Below are 20,402 nucleotides of genomic sequence, written 5' to 3' on the forward strand. Positions count from 1 at the left end.
GACAGCCAAACATATAAATAGAAAAGGAAAAATGACTTGACATTTTTTTGGTAAAGTAAATAGAAACTGGAAATATAAGTTCTTGATGTGACTCAAATGGAATTTTTGTGATCAGCGTATACAACAGTTTTTTTTCTAAAGGCTTGGATTTTCACTGCTAAGCTGATTGAAAAACTGAGGGTTGGTCAGTGTGCAATGGAGAGATGTATACAAGGAATTACTGACAAATACAGGAAAAGAAACACAGACAGTGGCGAGACCAGAGTAGAACAAGTAATTATAACTGAACTGAAAATAAAATGAAGGGGGAGGGGGGAGGGAGGGCATGAAGGCAGGTGAACTGATCGCATAGGAAACAGAGAAGTTCCCAAGAGAGGAGGAAAAAAAAATAAATAAATAAAATAAATGATAGCATTTGAATACATACCGGAGTATGAGGAATGTTTATAGCTGAGGATCATAATATATGGAGACTTATCCAGCAACAAATGTCAAATGGTGCATGATGATGCATTAAAATGCAAAGTGTTTTTGGTTTGATATTTTTATCTGTCATATCGTATCAGTCGAAACAACACATATTAGATAGAAAAAAAAGCTCTGTAGGGAATGAAGTCAGTCTACAATGGAGATTGCTTGCAAATCACTCATGTAACCAACCTTAGAAGATTGCTAAAATTTGTAGGGTCCATATCAAATACGACTGATGGAGGACATTGAATGTATACAGAAAAGGGCACCAAGGATACACAGGTTTGTTGAACCCATGTGAGACTGCTGCAGAGATGCTGAACAAACTGAAACGGCAGACATTTGAAGATAGATGCAAAATATCTCACGAAAACCTACTTATAAAGATTAAAGTACCGGCTTTAAGTGATTACTCTGTGAATGTACTACAATCCCTGGTGTATCATTCCTGGCCAGCCGGTGTCACCATGCGGTTCTAGGTGCTTCAGTCTGGAGCCACGTGACCGCTATTGTCACAGGTTCGAATCCTACCTCGAGCATGAATGTGTGTGATGTCCTAAGGTTAGTTAGGTTTAAGTAGTTCTAAGTCTAGGGGACTGATGACCTCAGATGTTAAGGCACATAGTGCTCAGAGCCATTTGAACCATTTTTTGTATCATTCCCGTAGGGCTTGAGAGGCCAAGTTTAGATTCATTGCGGTGCACACACACTCATTTAAATAGTCATGTTACCCGTCCTCAATACATGAATGGAAAGGGTAGAATCCCAAACAACTGGTGCAATGGGAAGTACCATCTGCCATGCACTTCAATGGTTTGCAGAATATGTATGTAGGTGTTGATGCAGACATATAAAAAGAGTTCTAGAACTTCAAATACAGATTTTTTTATAAAAATAGCATTCTAATTGGCATGGGATGATTGGAGAATTGAAACCAGATAGGTAATGAAAATGGGGAAGTTAAGATTATGAAAACTGTGTAGTAATGATTTCTCTGAAGATTTAAACATGTTACCAGCCAGTCCTCTTTATCTTTTCCATCACAAAAATATCATGATCAGTTTTTGGTGAAGACTGCCTTTATTTTTTTTCTTGTGTGTGTGTGTGTGTGTGTGTGTGTGTGTGTGTGTGTGTGTGTGTGTTTTAGAGAGAGAGAGAGATACACTTCGTATCAGTTCTCTATGTAGTTGACACATGCTTCATACTGTTTCAGTGATTAGCACGCCGCTGGGACCTGAGCCAACAACATTGCAGTGTCCATCATGTCACAAGACTGTAACAACTGAGATACGATACAAAAGCAACACAAAAACACACATAGTAGCAGTTCTTCTCTTTGTCTTCCTGTAAGTATTTAACAGCTTACCAGTTTTACTTATTTCAAAATGTAGGATTAGTGTGTCCTGCTTAATACTGTGCACATCAAAAATTTTATTTATCAGTTATTCTATTAATTAGATTTAAGTCCACATACATTGTGTCCTTTAAGTTACAAGTAATCTGACAACAGTTTACAGAAATAAAGCTGCTGTAGGGCTTAACAGTGACTAGTGCAATAAGTATACATGAGAGGCACTGGATGTTGTGGTACATACAATTTTCCAAGAATACAGGGTGTTACAAAAAGGTACGGCCAAACTTTCAGGAAACATTCCTCACACACAAATAAAGAAAAGATGTTATGAGGACAGAATGCTTAATTTCCATGTTAGAGCTCATTTTAGTTTCGTCAGTATGTACTATACTTCCTCGATTCACCGCCAGTTGGCCCAGTTGAAGGAAGGTAATGTTGACTTCGGTGCTTGTGTTGGCATGTGACTCATTGCTCTACAGTACTAGCATCAAGCACATCAGTACGTAGCATCAACAGGTTAGTGTTCATCACGAACGTGGTTTTGCAGTCAGTGCAATGTTTACAAATGCGGAGTTGGCAGATGCCCATTTGATGTATGGATTAGCACAGGGCAATAGCCGTGGTGCGGTACGTTTGTATTGAGACAGATTTCTAGAATGAAGGTGTCTCGACAGGAAGACGTTCGAAGCAATTGATCGGCGTCTTAGGGAGCATGGAACATTCCAGCCTATGACTCGCGACTGGGGAAGACCTAGAATGATGAGGACACCTGCAATGGACGAGGCAATTCTTTGTGCAGTTGACGATAACCCTAATGTCAGCGTCAGAGAAGTTGCTGCTGTACAAGGTAACGTTGACCACGTCACTGTATGGAGAGTGCTACGGGAGAACCAGTTGTTTCCGTACCATGTACAGCGTGTGCAGGCACTGTCAGCAGCTGATTGGCCTCCACGGGTACACTTCTGCGAATGGTTCATCCAACAAAGTGTCAATCCTCATTTCAGTGCAAATGTTCTCTTTACGGATGAGGCTTCATTCCAACGTGATCAAATTGTAAATTTTCACAATCAACATGTGTGGGCTGACGAGAATCCACACGCAATTGTGCAATCACGTCATCAACACAGATTTTCTGTGAACGTTTGGGCAGCCATTGTTGGTGATGTCTTGATTGGGCCCCATGTTCTTCCACCTACGCTCAATGGAGCACATTATCATGATTTCATACGGGATACTCTACCTGTGCTGCTAGAACATGTGCCTCTACAAGTACGACACAACATGTGGTTCATGCACGATGGAGCTCCTGCACATTTCAGTTGAAGTGTTTGTACGCTTCTCAACAACAGATTCGGTGACCGATGGATTGGTAGAGGCGGACCAATTCCATGGCCTCCACGCTCTCCTGACCTCAACCCTCTTGACTTTCATTTATGGGGGCATTTGAAAGCTCTTGTCTATGCAACCCCGGTACCAAATGTAGAGACTCTTCGTGCTCGTATTGTGGACGGCTGTGATACAATACGCCATTCTCCAGGGTTGCATCAGCGCATCAGGGATTCCATGCGACGGAGGGTGGATTCATGTATCCTCGCTAACGGAGGACATTTTGAACATTTCCTCTAACAAAGTGTTTGAAGTCACGCTGGTACGTTCTGTTGCTGTGTGTTTCCATTTCATGATTAATGTGATTTGAAGATAAATTGAGCTCTAACATGGAAAGTAAGCGTTTCCAGACACATGTCCACATAACATATTTTCTTTCTTTGTGTGTGAGGAATGTTTCCTGAAAGTTTGGCCGTACCTTTTTGTAACACCCTGTATAATAACAGAATTTGGGTATTCATTGTCATATAATATTCAGTAAATTAAGGTTTCAAAGGCAGAAAATGTGCTTACTCAAAAACACACATCCCATGACTCGTATCTGTTGTCCCTATTTGTCTATGACTTCCCCCACTACCTTAGACTACGATTTGCACCAGCATATCTGATTCTCAAACGTCACTTCTTTACATCTCTTTCTGGCCTGTTACATGCTGTGTTAACCTTGCTTCATTGCAGATAATAGACAAAATTATCAAACAATGCAAAATCCAGGATGGAATGTAACAATATCAGAGAAGGAAAGTTGCTACTCACCATATAGCAGAGCCCTGAGTCGTAATAGGCACAATAAAAAGATTCACACAATTAAAGCTTTGTTTAGTGTGTGATCATTAATGTCTACTTCAGGCTGTTGTTACTTGTTTGGAACTGCATAATACGTGTTTCCATGAGATTAAGACTTATTTGCTGTTGGCCTGTACAGCTATCATCAGAGCTGTACCTGGTAAAAATGAATTAGGCCTTTGGTTAGTATGGTTGTGTCAACAGCAAACGTTAGTTTTTGAACCGACCTGTAAAGTCATTGGCAAATCACTTACATACTTTAAGAACATGAGCAGACCTATATGTGATTCTTATTTTCCTCCACTACAAAGTTAGTTTCATTCCTTCCACATGGTCTGGCACTGACCCTACCTTCTTTCTGTTATGAACTGAAGTCTTCATCCATGCAAAAGGGATTCCTTTACAGCCGCAACATTTTAATTTTCCAAGTCTACACAGGCAAATGTTTTGATGAGGTTGCAGAATATCCCAACTGGATAATTTGTCTTATTTAGCTCTTCCAGAATTTCATTTTTGTGTCTTACATGACTTTCTTGAGGAAAATTCTTTATGTAAGTAGAACCTGGGAGCCGGTTAACAGTTTCTACTCACAAAAGTGACTCAGTAATTATCATAAATAACTTCCTCAAAGCTATTTTTAAAAAAGACTGGAAGGGTAAAATGCCTCCTTAATTAGGGGACTGTTTTCTGTAGTTACATTCAGAGGAATGTTACTACAGATTACAATGGCAACTTAAGGGTAGTCACGTCATTTAGTGGCTGTAGTAGGATAGAAGATGACTTAGGTAGCTTTTCTATTTGGTGTGATGAATGGCAGCTTGCTCTAAATGTAGAAAAATGCAACTTAATGCACAGGAGTAGGAAAAACAGTCCCATAATGTTTTAATGCAGCATTGATAGTGTGCTGCTTGACACTATTTAGGTGTAACATTGGAAAGTGATGTGAAATGGAATGAGCCCATAAGGACGGTAGTAGGGAAGGTGAATGGTTGAATTCAGTTTATTGAGGGAATTTTAGGAAACTATAGCTCATCTATAAAGGAGACCTCTACAGTACACTGTTGCGACCCATTCTTGAGTACTGCTTAAGTGTTTGGGGTCCCTACCAGCTCAGATTAAAGGAAGACATCAAAGCAATTCAGCGACACTTTGCTAGATTTGTTATCAGTAGGTTCAGTCAGCACATGAGTATTGTGGCGATGGTTTGTGCACTCAAATGAGAATACCTTGAGGGGAAGATGTTCTTTTCACAAAACTTGACTGATAAAATTTCGAGAACCAGCATTTGAAGCTGACTGCAGAATGATTCTACTGCTATCAATATACATTTCATGGAAGGTTCATGAAGATAAGAGAAATTAGGGCTCATATGGAGACACATAGATTGTTGTTTTTCCCTTGTATTTGCAAGTGGAACGGGAAAGGAAATGACTAGTAGTGCTACAAGGTACTCTCCCTCATGCACCATATGATGGTTTGTGGAGTATGTATATAGATGTAGAAGCAGCACACAGTTTTAATAATCTTCTGAAGACACCACCAGTTTACATTTTTTAGCGGCCTAATTAATTTTGTAATCTGCTTAGAGCTGTTATGTTATTGAAACCCACTTTTGTTGATGAATCATATAGTGCATTTGTATTTGGATGTTTATTGATGGGTGCAATGTTCATTGACACTGTGAACAGAAGTAAATATTAATTTTGGTACCCAGTTATTTTGTAGGAATTAAATTTCATTAACACTGTTATTTTTCTTGTGTTTGTGTTTGAAAGCGGAAATCTAAATAACACAGCCAGAGGAGATAAGGAAAAGATGGCAAGAGTACTGTGGCAAACTAATAAATACAACAAATAGTGATGGAAAGATAACAGGGTTGGGGGGGGGGGGGGGGAATGGACTTGCATAAACAAAAAGATATTAGGATGTTAGAAGTGCAACTAGTGATTAGAAGAATGAAAACGAGAAAGGCACATGGGATAGATGAAATAACTGTTGGAATGATAAAGGCAGCTAAATCTACTGGATTTCAGTGTTTACGTAGCCTGCTAAGATACACGTAGACTAAAAACTGTGTGCCTGAAGAATTGGGAAATGACCAAATATTTTTGTGGCAGCATAATTCACCCCTTTCTGTGCCAAAGTGAGATTTAATCCAGAATGGTGAAGATCATCCTTTCTTACAGTGTTGTAGCTGTGAACTTCACTGATCTTTTTGAAGTGGGATGTATTATTAATGACAAATTTCATAAGGGAATATATGTATTGTGAAGGTACTGTGAATATCCTGAGTTCCTTAAATAAATGTCTGCAAGGTGATCTTGGGTGGGCTCCAGCTATTATGCTGATTACATGCCTTTGTGCAATGAATACTTTCTCTCTTAATGATGAATTGCCCCAAAATATGATGCCATATGAGAGCAGTGAATAAAAATAGGCATAGTAGGTTAATTTACTGATATGTTTCACCAAAATTTGCAATAACCCTAATAGCATAAGTAGCTGAACCTAACCGTTTTAGCAGATCGTCGATGTGTCTCTTCCAATTAAATTTCTCATCAATGCACACACTCAGAAATTTTGAGTATTCTACCTTAGCAACAGGCTTCCATTCATAGTCTATATTTATCAATGGTGTTATGCCATTTACTGTACGGAATTGTATAAACTGGACATTGGACACAATATTTAGTATGAGGCAATTGATGGAAAGATATTGGGTGTATGGGAAAGATCTTTTGATGACATTTGTTGACTTACTGAAAGCATATGATAGTGTCCCCAGAGGAAAGGTGTGAGGAAGTTTGAAGAGAAAGGGAATTGGAAAACTTTTAAAACTAACAATCAAAGTTCTTCAAGCATTATATGATAAAAACTTCAACTGTGTCCAGCCCCAAGTTGGGAGAGCTAAATGGTGTACGAGTGTTATGGGGTTGAAACAACGAAGTGTGTTGTCACAATTATTATTTTTAATGATGATAAATGAAATCATGAAAGAGACAGAAGCATCTCATAGAGATGAAGTAATTGCTATTTGCCATTGATACTGTGTTGTGGGGAATGACCAGGATGGTTACACAACAACAACTAGATATTAAACGAAAAAAAAAAATCAAGAAATATGGCATGAAATGCAGAAAAGTAAGACTATGATAGTGACCAAAGGAGACAGAGAAGGGGAAGTGCAAATTGATATTAAGTCAGGAAATTGAAGCTGCAGACACCTTTAAAAATTTAGGACATTAGATAACACAGAATGCAAAAATGCAGAATGAACTAGCAAAAGGGCACAAAAGTAAATGTATTTTACCAGTATGCGAGGGCCCTAGTCTGGTGAAGCGAGAGGGGGGAGGGGATGAAGTTAAGGAATTGCTGTAGAAGATGTAATTTATATCCATATTGTCATATACATCAGAGGTCTGTACAGTGACAAGAAGAGAGGAGAGGAGAAGCAGAGTGAGAAATGAAGATGTTGGGAGGAAACTGGAGTAGAAAAATTGAATGATAGAACTGAGATAGATAACTTGATAAAACCAGTTTAAGAAGAAGGAAGCAGGATTGGAACAAAACTGTTACGGAAGAAGAATGTTGGAAAGGCAGGTGAAATGGAGAAGTGCTATAAATGTCCCAGCATGGCATGATAGTGAAGATGATAACTGGAGGATTTTAAAAAACTGGTGGTAATGGAACGTGAATTTTTGATTAACCTCATCCTCTGAATTGGACAGAGCTCTCTCTTCTAACACAGGGCACTTTAATCCCAGGCGTTATCCATCCCTTGGCATTTTACTTAATTTTTATCTGACTTGTTTTATGGGAAAACAGGCCTCAAAGTGCTTTAGGAATATGTGTAAGAAAGAGTTAAATTATGCATTTGCACAGTCTTTTTCATAAATCTCTTGCCAGCATTCTTCCTATATGTTTTTAATAAACACTGTGATTGAGTCATTGTTCATTTCTATGATACATAATTGTTTTTCTATGAAGTGAAATCAACTAGTTAGTGTGTTTTATTCTTAATATTTAGCTATTGCCTTTACATCCAAATCAGTGACAGTAATTGGAGCTGAAATAAAATTAATGACTCCTGGACTGCGTCCAGCAATCCTTATTGGAAACTGTATTGTGATAAATAATCTAAAATTGGACCCCAGCAACTCTAGTTGTACTGTAGCAGCTCTTTCTGACAAAAAATCAGTGTTAGTCATCACAAATAATGAATCCTCTAGTTAGTGAAAAAACGGGTAAATCTTCCTAAAACTGGCTTTATCTGCAATGTTAAGCTTAAGATATTTCCAAATAAAATAAGTCTCCTTAGTTGTATGCCTAGTTATGTTCCTTCATAAAGTATTAATGCCATGTGGAGTGGCCGCGCCCACGCGGTTTGAGGCGCCACATCGTGAACTGCGCGACCCCTCCCGCCGGCAGTTCAACTCCTCCTGTGTGCACATGTGCGTGGTTCTTACCATAAGTCAGTTTATTACTATTACTATATCTTCGTCGTTTACCAGCCATGGCTGGACAGACTGTATCACAAATACAATGTTTATCAACTAACATTTATACAGCACCATATACAAAATTTATATTACAAATAAAAGTAAATATTTATGCAATGCACAAAAACACATAGAACATAGAGAAAATGAAATATAACTAAACAGGAAAGTAAAACTTCATAGCAGCAAATGAAAATACCACAAAGCAAAATGTTTACAAAACCATCTAGATCACACACACAAAGTTTCGTTTTGGCAAAATATATACTTTAAGTAAAACACACAATTAAATGCGCAGTTAACTGAGAACATAAAAAGAAGATTAAATTTAGGCAAAATTATATATAAAACATAACAATATTTATTATTTTGTCCATTCACTAGAGCCACTGTTGAAAAACTCTTCCAAGGAATATAGTGGATGTTGTTTCAAGTCCTGAGCAATTTTTTCCCGAAATAATTCAGATGGCAGGGATTTCACTTCTGGAGGCAGTTGATTGTACATTTTTAGGGCGACTGTTGGAAAGCTGTCTTGTGTACTTGATAGGCGACACCATGGCACTTCAATGTTCGTCTTACAGTGAGTGTCATGATTATGTATTTCTTGTCGTATGCTAAAATTCCTTTGATTTTCTTTTATATAAATGAGGAAGAAAAACACATAATGGCTAAAAACAGTCATTATGCCTAGCCTGGTGAAAATAGGCTTACAGTGGTCCAGTCTTTTGCTAGAGGATATGATCCTGATGGCTTTTTTTTGTAGTAGCAACAGATCTTTGCAGCCTGAGGAGTGTCCCCACAACAACAGTCCATAGCTAATGTGGCTGTGGAAGAGTGCATGGTAGACTATTGTGAGAAACTGGTCAGTTATTACCCTCTTCAGCTTCCTCAGGAGGTATATCACATGAGAAAGTTTGGTGCATACATATGCAGTGTGATCACTCATGGAGAGTTTGCTGTCAATCTTGAAGCCCAGTAGTCTGACAGTCTCCATGTTTTCTTCTGTCTTCAATGTCGGTTCGACTGCATATCAAATGTTGAGTTTTTTCTTCATTGATCTTCATTTTGTTTATGATGAACCATTCTTTTATTTCTTCAAACATCAAATTTGATGCACCAAGAGTTTCTGCGGCTGTATGTCCTTTGGCAATAAGGGTAGTGTCGTCTGCAAACTGCAACATTTGATCATTACAGCTCATATCATTGACATATATGAGGAATAGGAGAGGTCCTAAGACTGATCCTTGGGGCACTCCATGTTCCAGTTTTTGTTCAAGAGAAGTTGCTCCGTGCACTGATACTACCTGCTTTCAGTTTTCCAAATAAGATTGGAGTGTTGATAGAACACCACCTCCAACACCATAGCATCTTAACTTGGCTATTAGTGTTGTGTGTGAGATGCAGTCAAAGGCTTTGCTGAGGCCACAGAGTGTCAGTGCTTCTCTCTCTCTCTCTCTCTCTCTCTCTCTCTCTCTCTCTCTCTCTCTCTCTCTCCCTCTCTCTCTCTCTCCAAAACTCTGTCGAATCATTTTTAATAAGTCCAGTGTGGTTGTCACTGTTGATCTCCCTTTGCGGAATCTGTGCTGTGTGTTTTGGAATAAGTTGTTTTCCTCAAAGTAATTCAGTACCCGGCAGTGCATCACAGACTCAGGAACTTTGGCTAGTAAGTTAGTTTACGTAGTGTGTAAGTTTAGGGACCGATGACTTCAGCAGTTTGGTCCCGTATGAATTCACACGCATTTGAACATTTTTGAAAATATTAATATACAGACAGTAGTTAGCAGATAATTTGAAAAAAGCTCCAGATTTATATAAAAAGTTAGACCTTTTCTATTTACACAGGGTGACTTGAAAAAAGGTTCCAATATTTACAAAAGATGTAGTATGCAACAAGTGAAGAGAAAGTTCCCACAAATGTGGATCATAAACCTCATATCTTCAGAGTTATAGTATATTACTACTACTGTCAGTGATCACCATGTCTTTGCACTACTCTTCACAACATGTGCTTGATGTAACCACCACTCACTGCAATATAGCCTTCCACCCTACACCTCATAGAATCACGCATTCATTGGAACACCCGTCATTGTTGCCGGATTGCATTATAGGCAATGAACACATGTTCCCTTAGTGTATCCACATCATTTATGGGGATCAAATACACCAAGGTCTTTACATGCCCCCAAAGCCAAAAATCCACAGGGTTCAAGTCAGTAGAATGGGCAGGCCAAGGTATTGGCCCTCCCTGACATATCCATTTCTCCTGATAGACTCATGGTAGGTGTTGCCTCATCCAAAGTTGAAAATGGGCTGGTGCTCCATCATGCATGTACCACATTTGCAATTGTTCATGTAATGGTACATTCTTCAGCAACACAGGTAAAAGATTCCAGAGGAAATGAAGATACCAAACACCATTCAAAGTGTTGTGTAGAACATAAGGACCTAGCAATCTGTCCCCACATTGATACTAAATGTGTGCTGGTGTCTTGTCTCTCTTAAAGTGCTCATGGATTGGCATCAGTCCATACACACATCATGGTAATTTATGATACTGTCTCTCACGAAGCCCACCTGATCAGTAAATAACACCTTCACCATGAACTGTTCATTATGTGTGCACATTTGGAGAAACCACTGGTAGAATTGCAATAATGGCAGAGCTTGGACTTGCTGCACATGGCAGGGATAGAGCAACTGTTCATGGAGGACTGTCCAGGTAACACATCTAGCAACACCTTCAGCTGTAACTATTCTTTGGACACTTGCTCCAGGGTTGCCTTCAACATGTTCTTGTAACGGTTGCTTCATACCAGGTGTGAGAGTTGTTTGAGATCTGCCACAACCCCGTGTTCATGGTGCCAAGGATCCTGTTTCCAAAAGTAACTGGAACAGGGTACTAAAATGTTTACAGATGGTATATGGTGTTGGGCATGTTTGGCAACATACAGTTTACATGCCTGTAGGCCACTTCCATCTGCTTGCCAGTGGTAGATCATATCTGCCATCTTCTATTTTGAATAGCAGGCCTCCATTGGGAGCTGTACATCCAGTGATGGACACAGAAACAGATTACAGTAATTTACTGCTGTCACAACAAACAATGCACCATAGGAAGGCTACAGGTACACCAGATGAAAATAACGTACATGACTGATACACTACATACCGTAGTGCACTGTGGAATACTGTGTGTTCTTCTGTCGGGTGCATGCTTAATACTGATGCAAACACCTTGTGCTTTATAAACGTGTAGTATGTATGCTGCTTCCTCATTTATCTCATGGCAAAGTGCACGGTTTGCAAGATATGCTCCACAGATACATGCAGACCATAACTCCAAAGATATAAAGTTTACAAGCAATGTTTATAGGAACTTTCATCCTTCCCTTGATGCGTACTACAACCTCTGTAAATGTTAGAACCCTTTTCTGGACACCCTGCAAATGAAAACCATTTTAAAATAAAAACTGGCAAAAATGTGTTGAAGAGACTGAGACAATCAAATACCGTACAACAAAAGAAAGAAAATTTTCATTCTACAAAAAGGCAGTTTCATACATATGCTCAATAAAAGTTCTCTCTCTCTCTCTCTCTCTCTCTCTCTCTCTCACACACACACACACACACACACACACACACACACACACACACACATATCCCCTCCATTCATACTCCAACACAAACCTCTACTCTCACCCACTACAGCTCCCATGATCCTTCAGCCGGCCCTAAAACATACCATTAAGACTGTTTGCAGTGTGCTACAGTACAAGTTATGTTCAGTGAAATGTTCAAATGTGACCTATCAATTGGAAGAGACCTGTACTGTGTGCATCTAGTACATACCCAGTACATGGATACATGTAAATGACATAAAAATTAATGTAAGAGTATAAAACACAACCATAAATTTGTAAATAGTTACATAATTTATAAAAAGATGGCAAGAGCTAACAAGTGTGAGAATTATCGCAACAGTGGCTTAACAGCTCATGTGTCCAAGTTGTTGATAAAAATAATGCACAGAACAATAGAAAAGAAAATTGTGGATCTGTTAGATGAGGAGTAGTTTGGCTGAGGTAAAGGAACCAGAGAGGACGTTCTGACATTGTGGTTCATAATGGAAGCAGGGCTGAAGAAAAATAAAGACATGTCCATTGGATACGTTGACCTGGAATTAGCATTTGTCAATGTAAAATGGTGCAAGATGTTCGAAATTCTGAGAAAATAGGGCTAAGTTATAGAGAAAAACTGATAATAAATGTTATGTACAATAACTAAGAAGGAACAATAGATGGGAAGACAAGGAACAAAGTACTCGAAGTAATGACAGAAATAAAAGAAATGTTCAAGAGTGGGGTTAAATTTCAAGGTGAAATGATATCAATGAAAAAATTTGCTGTTGACATTGCTGTCATGGTGAAAGTGAAGAAGAATTACAGGCATGGTATCAACTATACATCTTAATTTGAGAAAGAAATTTCTGACAGTGTCTGTTTGGAGCACAGAATTGTATGATAATGAAATATTGACTGTGGAAAAACTGTAACAGAACAGAATCAAAGCATTTGAGATGTGGTGCTATGGAGTAATGTTGAAAATGAGGCAGACTGATAAGATAAGGAATGAGTAGATTCTCCACAGAATCGGCAAGGAAAGGAATACACAGAAAACACTGACAAGGAGGACATCTGTTAAGACATCAGGGAATAACTTCTATGCTACTAGAGGGAACTGTAGAGGATAAAAATTATAGAGGAAGAGAGAGGTTGGAACACATCCAGCAAATAACTGAGTATGTAGGATGCAAGTGTTACTCTCAATATGAAGAGGTTGGCACAGGAGAGGAAATTGTGTAGGGCCACATCAGACCAGTCAGAAGACTGATGACTCAAAAAAATCACTTAATCTGTTATCAAAATACCTGTAATTTATTTTCTCTGCATTATAGGCCACTGAAGATAGCTAATATGAATAGGTTAAACATGTTTGGCACACTGAGTTGCAAAATATGGATTTTTATCGTATCTGTATGATAAAACATAATTTTCTGTTTGTGTTTAGTATGCTTTCCATCCTGGATATATTCATTCACATACAGTGTTCATTTATGTGGCATCTTTATTTCAGTAAATCTGTATCTGATTCAAAGAATTAGGAGTGAACTATGTTCAGTCATTCTGAGAGGTAATTTCTTATTGTAGAGTTTCTCATGTAATTCTCTTCCATTTTTTTATCAATCCACTTTCTTCTATTTTCATTTCCATGAAGCCTCCTTCTTCTTTTATTTAGAATCCATCAGTGCAGAGTTTCATAATATGTATTTGTCAGCTGACCTTGTTACCATTACTTTTTAACTGACTTTCTTGTATTCAGCCTCAGAACATTCCTTTACTAACTACTGCATTGTCTCAATTTGGTTTGACAAAGATACCTCTGTTGATAGGATTTCAATGCTTATTGCTTCCTGTATAAATTGGAAAGCAAAATTTTCACTACTGCATTCCAAAGCAAACAGCTTATCAGCAACCGTTGCTTAGCCAGCTTTTAGAAAAACTTGTATGAGAAGAAAAGGATACATGGATTGTGTGGGTTTGTTTCTTGGTTCTGCTCTTCATATAGTTAATTTTTCTTTTTTTTCTGAAATGGATGTCTATGGAATGGTGAACATATATAAATACAGGGTGTATCAAAAAGAATCATCTGAATTTTTTAAAAATCTTAATTATTATGTTATTTAAGATATGTGCATGAACAATGTATTGTTGGAAAGAGTGAACTATTGAGTTTTACATGGTTCCCATTAGGTAGCAGCAGTGTGTGACCACTTCAGTTCTAGTAAGAATGGTGTCGGGACTACAGAAAGTGTTTTGTGTTCTATGTTTTGCACAGTGCAGTTCAGTAATAACTTTTCAGCGTGACTTTCGTACTAGATATAGTCTGGATCCTCATACGTCAGATGATGGCATAAACAATTCTGAGAAACAGGTTGTTTGTGTAAAGGAAAATTGCTGGGCCATCCCCCAAGTGTCTGTGTCAGACATCGAACACATCCACCATAGTTTCACAAGGAGCCTGCAGAAATCCTTTTGCCATACAGGTTGACAGCTCAACATGCCCTCAATGTCCATCTGGCATGGACTGAGTCGAAATTTACACATGAAACATTGCAAAATTCAGCTACTGCAAGCTCTTCTTGAAGGTGACAAACAACAATGTGTGGAGTTGCGTAATTTCATTCTTGGCAAGATGGAGGATGACATTTTTCTTCCATGCTTAGTGTTTAGTGACGAGGCAACATTCCATTTAAATGAAAAGGTGAACCATCATAATGTGAGAATATGGGGTACTGGTCAACCACATGAAGTTGTACAATGTGAGGAGGACTATCCAAAACTTAATGCATTTTGTGCATTTTCATGGGAAGAGGTGTATGGTCCATTTTTCTTTGCCCCACAGGAAGCACATATCTCGATATGCATGAGAATTTCTTTTATCTCAGTTGGAGACTGATTCAAATGACTTCATTTACCAACAGGATGAGGCACCACCACACTGCCATCTGGAAGTGCAGGAATTTTTAAATAAAGGGATTACTGAACGATGGCTCAGTCACACTGGACCAAATCATTCAGCCTTACATTACTGGCCTTCAAGGTCACTGGACCAGACTGTATGTAATTATTTCTTGTGGGGGTTTATAAAAGACTATGTTTATGTGCCTCCATTACCAACAACAATGAATGAACTGAGACATTGCATAACAGCAGCTGTGGAAGCTGCAACTCGAGGCATGCTCACTGCAGTGTGGGAACAATTTGAATACTGCATTGACATATGCGTGCATCTCAAGGAGGCATATTGAACACCTATGAGAAGATATGAAAAAAAAAATCTTTTTGAGTTTCCTGTTCATCAAAAAACAAAATTCATTGTATATGTTCATTAGTTTCAGAAATATAGATGTGCCAAATTGGATGATTATTTTTATACACCATGTATGTTGTCAGATTGTCACATATTACAATGAGAGAAGAAGTTAAAAACACATTAAATTTTAATCAACCAAAGATATGTGCTGGCTACAAAAGTCATGAACAAAATTATAGAACAGACTAGTCCACAAATTATGAGAAAATGTTTTGTTCAATAACAACAAAATCTACACCAATGGCCCTTAAGAAAAAAGGCGCTGATGTGGTACATGTTAGTACACTGTTAAATATATATGTAGGCCTATATATCAGTGCTACAGTATCCCATAGGTCTCATTAGGTCAGTAGGTAATTAAGAGCTGAAAGAGGGATCATGCAAGGAGTATCCATATCACCCAGTTTATCTTCAACAACCTTACAGGAAGTTTTCAGGGTGCAGATAAACTCGGAAATGAATGGAAGAACAGCCAAGGACGTCCAAAAGTAAGCTTGAAAAAAATATCTGATTGCGTTTCAGACAGCATATACTCACATCAAAAAGACAACCAATAAAAAAGCTATTAAATTCGACAGAACTGCTGGCCATTATTTACCTCCAGCAAGCAAAATATTTAGTACTTCTGATACACATATAGAAGTAAAAGTAACTATCCTGACCTGCAGAACTTCTAAGTTTCTTCCCCAGAGAGAAGGGAGGGATAGGCTGAGGGAATTTCAAAATTAGAGCAGGCCACTCAAACCTGAGCATGAGGTCCACATTTGGAGAAGAAGAGAATGGATCTTTGTTCAGGAAAGGGCTTTATTTAGCAGTTAATTCCAAACAGCAGATGAATATGACAAAGATGAGAATGTGTGACAATGACTCAAAACTCTTGCTATTGCGCACTCTAAACACACTCATGGCAAAGAAACTGAAGATTATAATTTTAGGATGATGCAAGTTATAACATCAAACCTGATTGTGAACCAAACCTCATTGTGAACTACCTCCAATACAAAAAGGAGTTCAGCTCTCTCTGTTCTAAATTTGAATATTACAGATGGACAGCTGAAATTTTGGGACGATGTAAGGGTGAATTGATAATAACAATGATTTTTTTCAACTTTTCTTGAAGCCAAATGAGTCATTTGTATTATCCTGAAATATGAATTGGAACAGAAGAATTTGAGCTACTCCGTAGTGGATTAGACCTATGTGCTTCAAGAAATCTCTTAAGTCTAAAAGGATATATCAGTAATAAAAAAAGTGTTTGAAAAAGAAATTGAAGATTTTGTTACAAATGCAAAGATTAAGCTCTCTGGCTGTGTGAGTGTTCTGCCTACAGTGCAGGTAATTCCATTTTTGAAAAAGAAATACTGTTGTTCAAAGGAGAAAAACATTTCTTATCAGTTAAGTTGTACTTTAAAAAAAAATGCGAAAGTAACACCTGTAATAAATCTGGATGGGCATTATCTGCATTGCATGTCTGTTTCCAAGAATGGATATGGATCTTCAACCACAGAGAGAGAATAATGTGCTGTACAAAAATTCTTGAGAGATTGATCAAATTCTGGATAAATGGGAAATGATTATGTTGTATTTTTCATGTGTCTTGTTTTCTTTTGTTTTGTGGAGGAGATCCCTTCTCTCCTTAATCACTGACCCAATAAAATCTGACAAGGAAGTACACATACTGCACTTCAGATTCCACTTGATGTGGAAAATAGATTTTTCATTAATTAAGTCAAGACATTTTCTATCAGTGTAAGCAACTTTACAGCCCATTCATACAGAATAGACAGATCACTACAGTTTCAATTGCACCATCTTTCAAGATTATCTCTCTTCAAAATAAGAATATGATTTAATAAGTGTGGCATTCGTAAAAATATACAGATATGGTAATAATAATTTCATGTGGCTCAACAGTCTGATGAAAGTCTTCCAGTTGGATGCCAATTCAGCAACTTGCGTGTTCCCAACCTACTCCAGCAATCTTACCAGGGAAATGGAACCTCAGTTTAATGTGAATCCAAACCATGTGTCATTCCTGGCAGATCTTCACATCATTAAGAGGTGAAGGCTAAGTTGAAGGCAGACTGAAAAATTTCCATAGTTCAATTGGGATTCAATCCTGCAAACTTCTGTTTTCAGGCATGCACTTTACCACTAGACCACTAGGCCTGGTGTAGGTATGGTGGAGTTAGTCATAACTCTAGCCAAGTTTTGTGTAAAAGTGCTGAAGTCTGTTTACAATTCTTAAACCTATGAAATGTTACTCAAAATTGTAAGCTCATGATGCACTAGAAACATATGTTTCAATACAGAGTCACAATGAATAAATTTTAATGTGTTGCATGTCTTTTTGGAAGTCTTGTATTTATTGTATGTTGTTCTCAACAATTTCAATTCAAAGCTTGTGCTCTGAGTTCCATATTACAAAGCAATGAAAATATCACAGTGTTGAATAGTGTGAGAATTCAAGGTCATTCACCAGATAGTTTCACACACAGAAAAGTCTGAAAAATATCACATACTTTCACTGTAACTTACAGCTCATGTCAACAGGTAAAATTCTGCATAGAGAATTTTTGAAAAACTTGATTATTAAGAGAAAGTCAAACCATTTTTTAGATGGCAGATAGAACAATCCCTCTGCTACCTCCCCATACTTTGGATGTAAGTAGCACTGACTTTTCTTTGTTTACTTGCCATTTTCTCCATTTGTTCCTTGATTACATTACTCTTTTCTACACACTTTCATGTATAGGTTTTTGATAACTTTTCAGCTTTCTTCTTCATTTTTTTTTTTTTTTTTTTTTTTTACTTTCAGAGATACCAGTCATATGTTAGGAGCTCAGAAATGAACATTATTTCAATTCTGTATTTATTTCTCTTCCTTACTCCATTGAGCAGTACTTGTTTTGAATGTGTAGTTGTTCTTTGGCCAGTGATGTGGTAACCAATTACTGGGTAGCAGTGCTGTATTTTCTGCATTGATTATTAGCTCTGAACTGAGAAGCTCCTCTGCTGCAGTCCATTAAATCTGTCCAGTGCCACTTTGCATCATATTGTTCTGTTGTCTTAAAGGTTTTCATACTCAGCTATTAATTTAACAGTTCTTTTTTCATATTCGTTGCAACATTCCATTCACTGTGTACCTTTTTCAGTTTAAAAATTCTAATATTGACAAAGAAAGGCCTGGCTTAAAAAGTTGGAGGTAGAATTTTTCGGAATACACCATTCTTAACTTCAGATGAGCTTGATAGTCTCACTTCCTGCTGCATTTTTTAACAATACGTCTTTAGTTTGTTTTCATAATTACAAGTGTCTGTGTCTTATATTGCTGTTATAATGGCATAGTACTGCAGATGTTCATACAGAACATACTGCCTGACAGTGAATTCATGTAATGACACATCATATTCTGACACTTTCCCATATTACAACCATGTAATATCAGTGAAAAATCCATGATTTATAAGTGGTTGATAGAAATTTCCTGGATAAACAGTCGCATCAGTCCAGTTATACTGAAGACAGTTTACGTGAAAGCTTTAACTCATATCTCCATTGGCACCATCATTGTGAGCACTTGTTCTTATTTCTTCAGGATGTACTCAAGGACATAAGATAGTTTGTTGGCGGATGTGGTCTATTTTTTATTATTTTGGAAGATGACTGGTGACTTATTGGTAGCCTGTTCTAACTCTGTTGTTAACCTGCATAATACCAACATTTAAATCATTTTATTGAAAGAAAATCACAAGAATACACCAAATTCTTTCCTTCCCCTGAGAGCTAGGATAGGTGGAGGGGGTGCGGTTGCCCCTTACCCACGAGTACGGGTGCCTTTGGATGTACTTCCTCTCTTCTAGGCTTCACAGATCTAGAGGTAAAAACCAGCAAACTTATTTGTGGTAGCTAGAGACTAATATAATCAGCATTTAATGCCTACATTTGAATGCCTACATTTGTTAAGTCACATGATTTTGTAAACCTGCTGTGTTCTGAGGTGCCACAATCTGTATTCCTTTCGAAGTAATGACTGAATTCCAATGAGTCATAGCGGTTAAATCAGTATCATATGATTTCCATTTTATTTGTGATATTCTGAACACATTTTTTCTTTCTGTTCTTGCAGTTGCTGGCCCTGTATATGCGTCCCTTACTGCACAGGATGCTGCAGAGTAAAGGAGCACTACTGTCCAGGATGCAATGCATTCCTGGGAGCATATGATAACTAATTTATATCTTGCACTTATTTTAACCTCTATATTATGAGATATGTAATTCACACAATGCAACCAGTCATCACTAACTTAGCTGCTATGTTTTTAACTTCCACTTGTTTCCTGTACTTTTCATACTTTTTTATATGAACAAAAGTTGAAAATTGAGCTCAGCCTTTATCTGTAATTGTTCATTTTTCTGACTTTTGGGGAGTAATAAAAATATTTATTCTTCACTCAGCTCTTTTATTTGTTACTGATATAAATCAGATAGAAGCAATTATTTTAACAATGTGAAGACTCTTAACATATGAAATGTGAACAACATATTAAGGACAGTTCTCCACATTTATCCTCTGAACACGCCATATTGCAAGTCTAATATTCACACATACCACTGCAAATGTATTCATGGAAACATTAAGAGGCCATTTAATTCACAAATTTAATGCTCACTGCACTTTCTCACATAAACATATGTGGAAACAGAAAAAGAAATGTGATTTTTAAAGTGAGAGTAATAATAGTGAAAGCACAATTTTTTTGCTCTAAGGCAGAGTATGCACTGCTTTTATAGAATATGAGAAGCTGAGCCAGGACTTTTAACATAATTGAATATGACCAGAAAAGCTTATGTTATTGTAATTTAGATTCAGTGCCTTGGAAAAGAGAACAAGGTGACTAAGAAAAGAAATGATATCAGCTGCCATTATAAGAGTGTGCTTAATTTGGGAAATTGGTTGCAATCAAACA

At 37.6% G+C, this 20,402-nt stretch overlaps 1 protein-coding gene across 1 annotated transcript in view; it reads left to right on the forward strand.

The window, feature by feature from the left end:
* Positions 1-19,885, forward strand: part of LOC126236383 (lipopolysaccharide-induced tumor necrosis factor-alpha factor homolog) — a 129,330-nt gene extending 109,445 nt beyond the window's left edge. The window contains exons 3-4 of the mRNA XM_049945669.1: positions 1,685-1,817; positions 19,562-19,885. Of these exons, the coding sequence (XP_049801626.1) occupies positions 1,685-1,817; positions 19,562-19,664 (236 nt within the window). The 3' untranslated portion in view covers positions 19,665-19,885. The remainder of the gene's footprint in view (positions 1-1,684; positions 1,818-19,561) is intronic.
* The last annotated feature ends 517 nt before the right edge of the window (positions 19,886-20,402 follow it).

The sequence above is a fragment of the Schistocerca nitens genome, chromosome 1 (assembly GCF_023898315.1).
Source record: "Schistocerca nitens isolate TAMUIC-IGC-003100 chromosome 1, iqSchNite1.1, whole genome shotgun sequence".
In the NCBI taxonomy this organism is placed as follows: Eukaryota; Metazoa; Arthropoda; class Insecta; order Orthoptera; family Acrididae; genus Schistocerca; species Schistocerca nitens.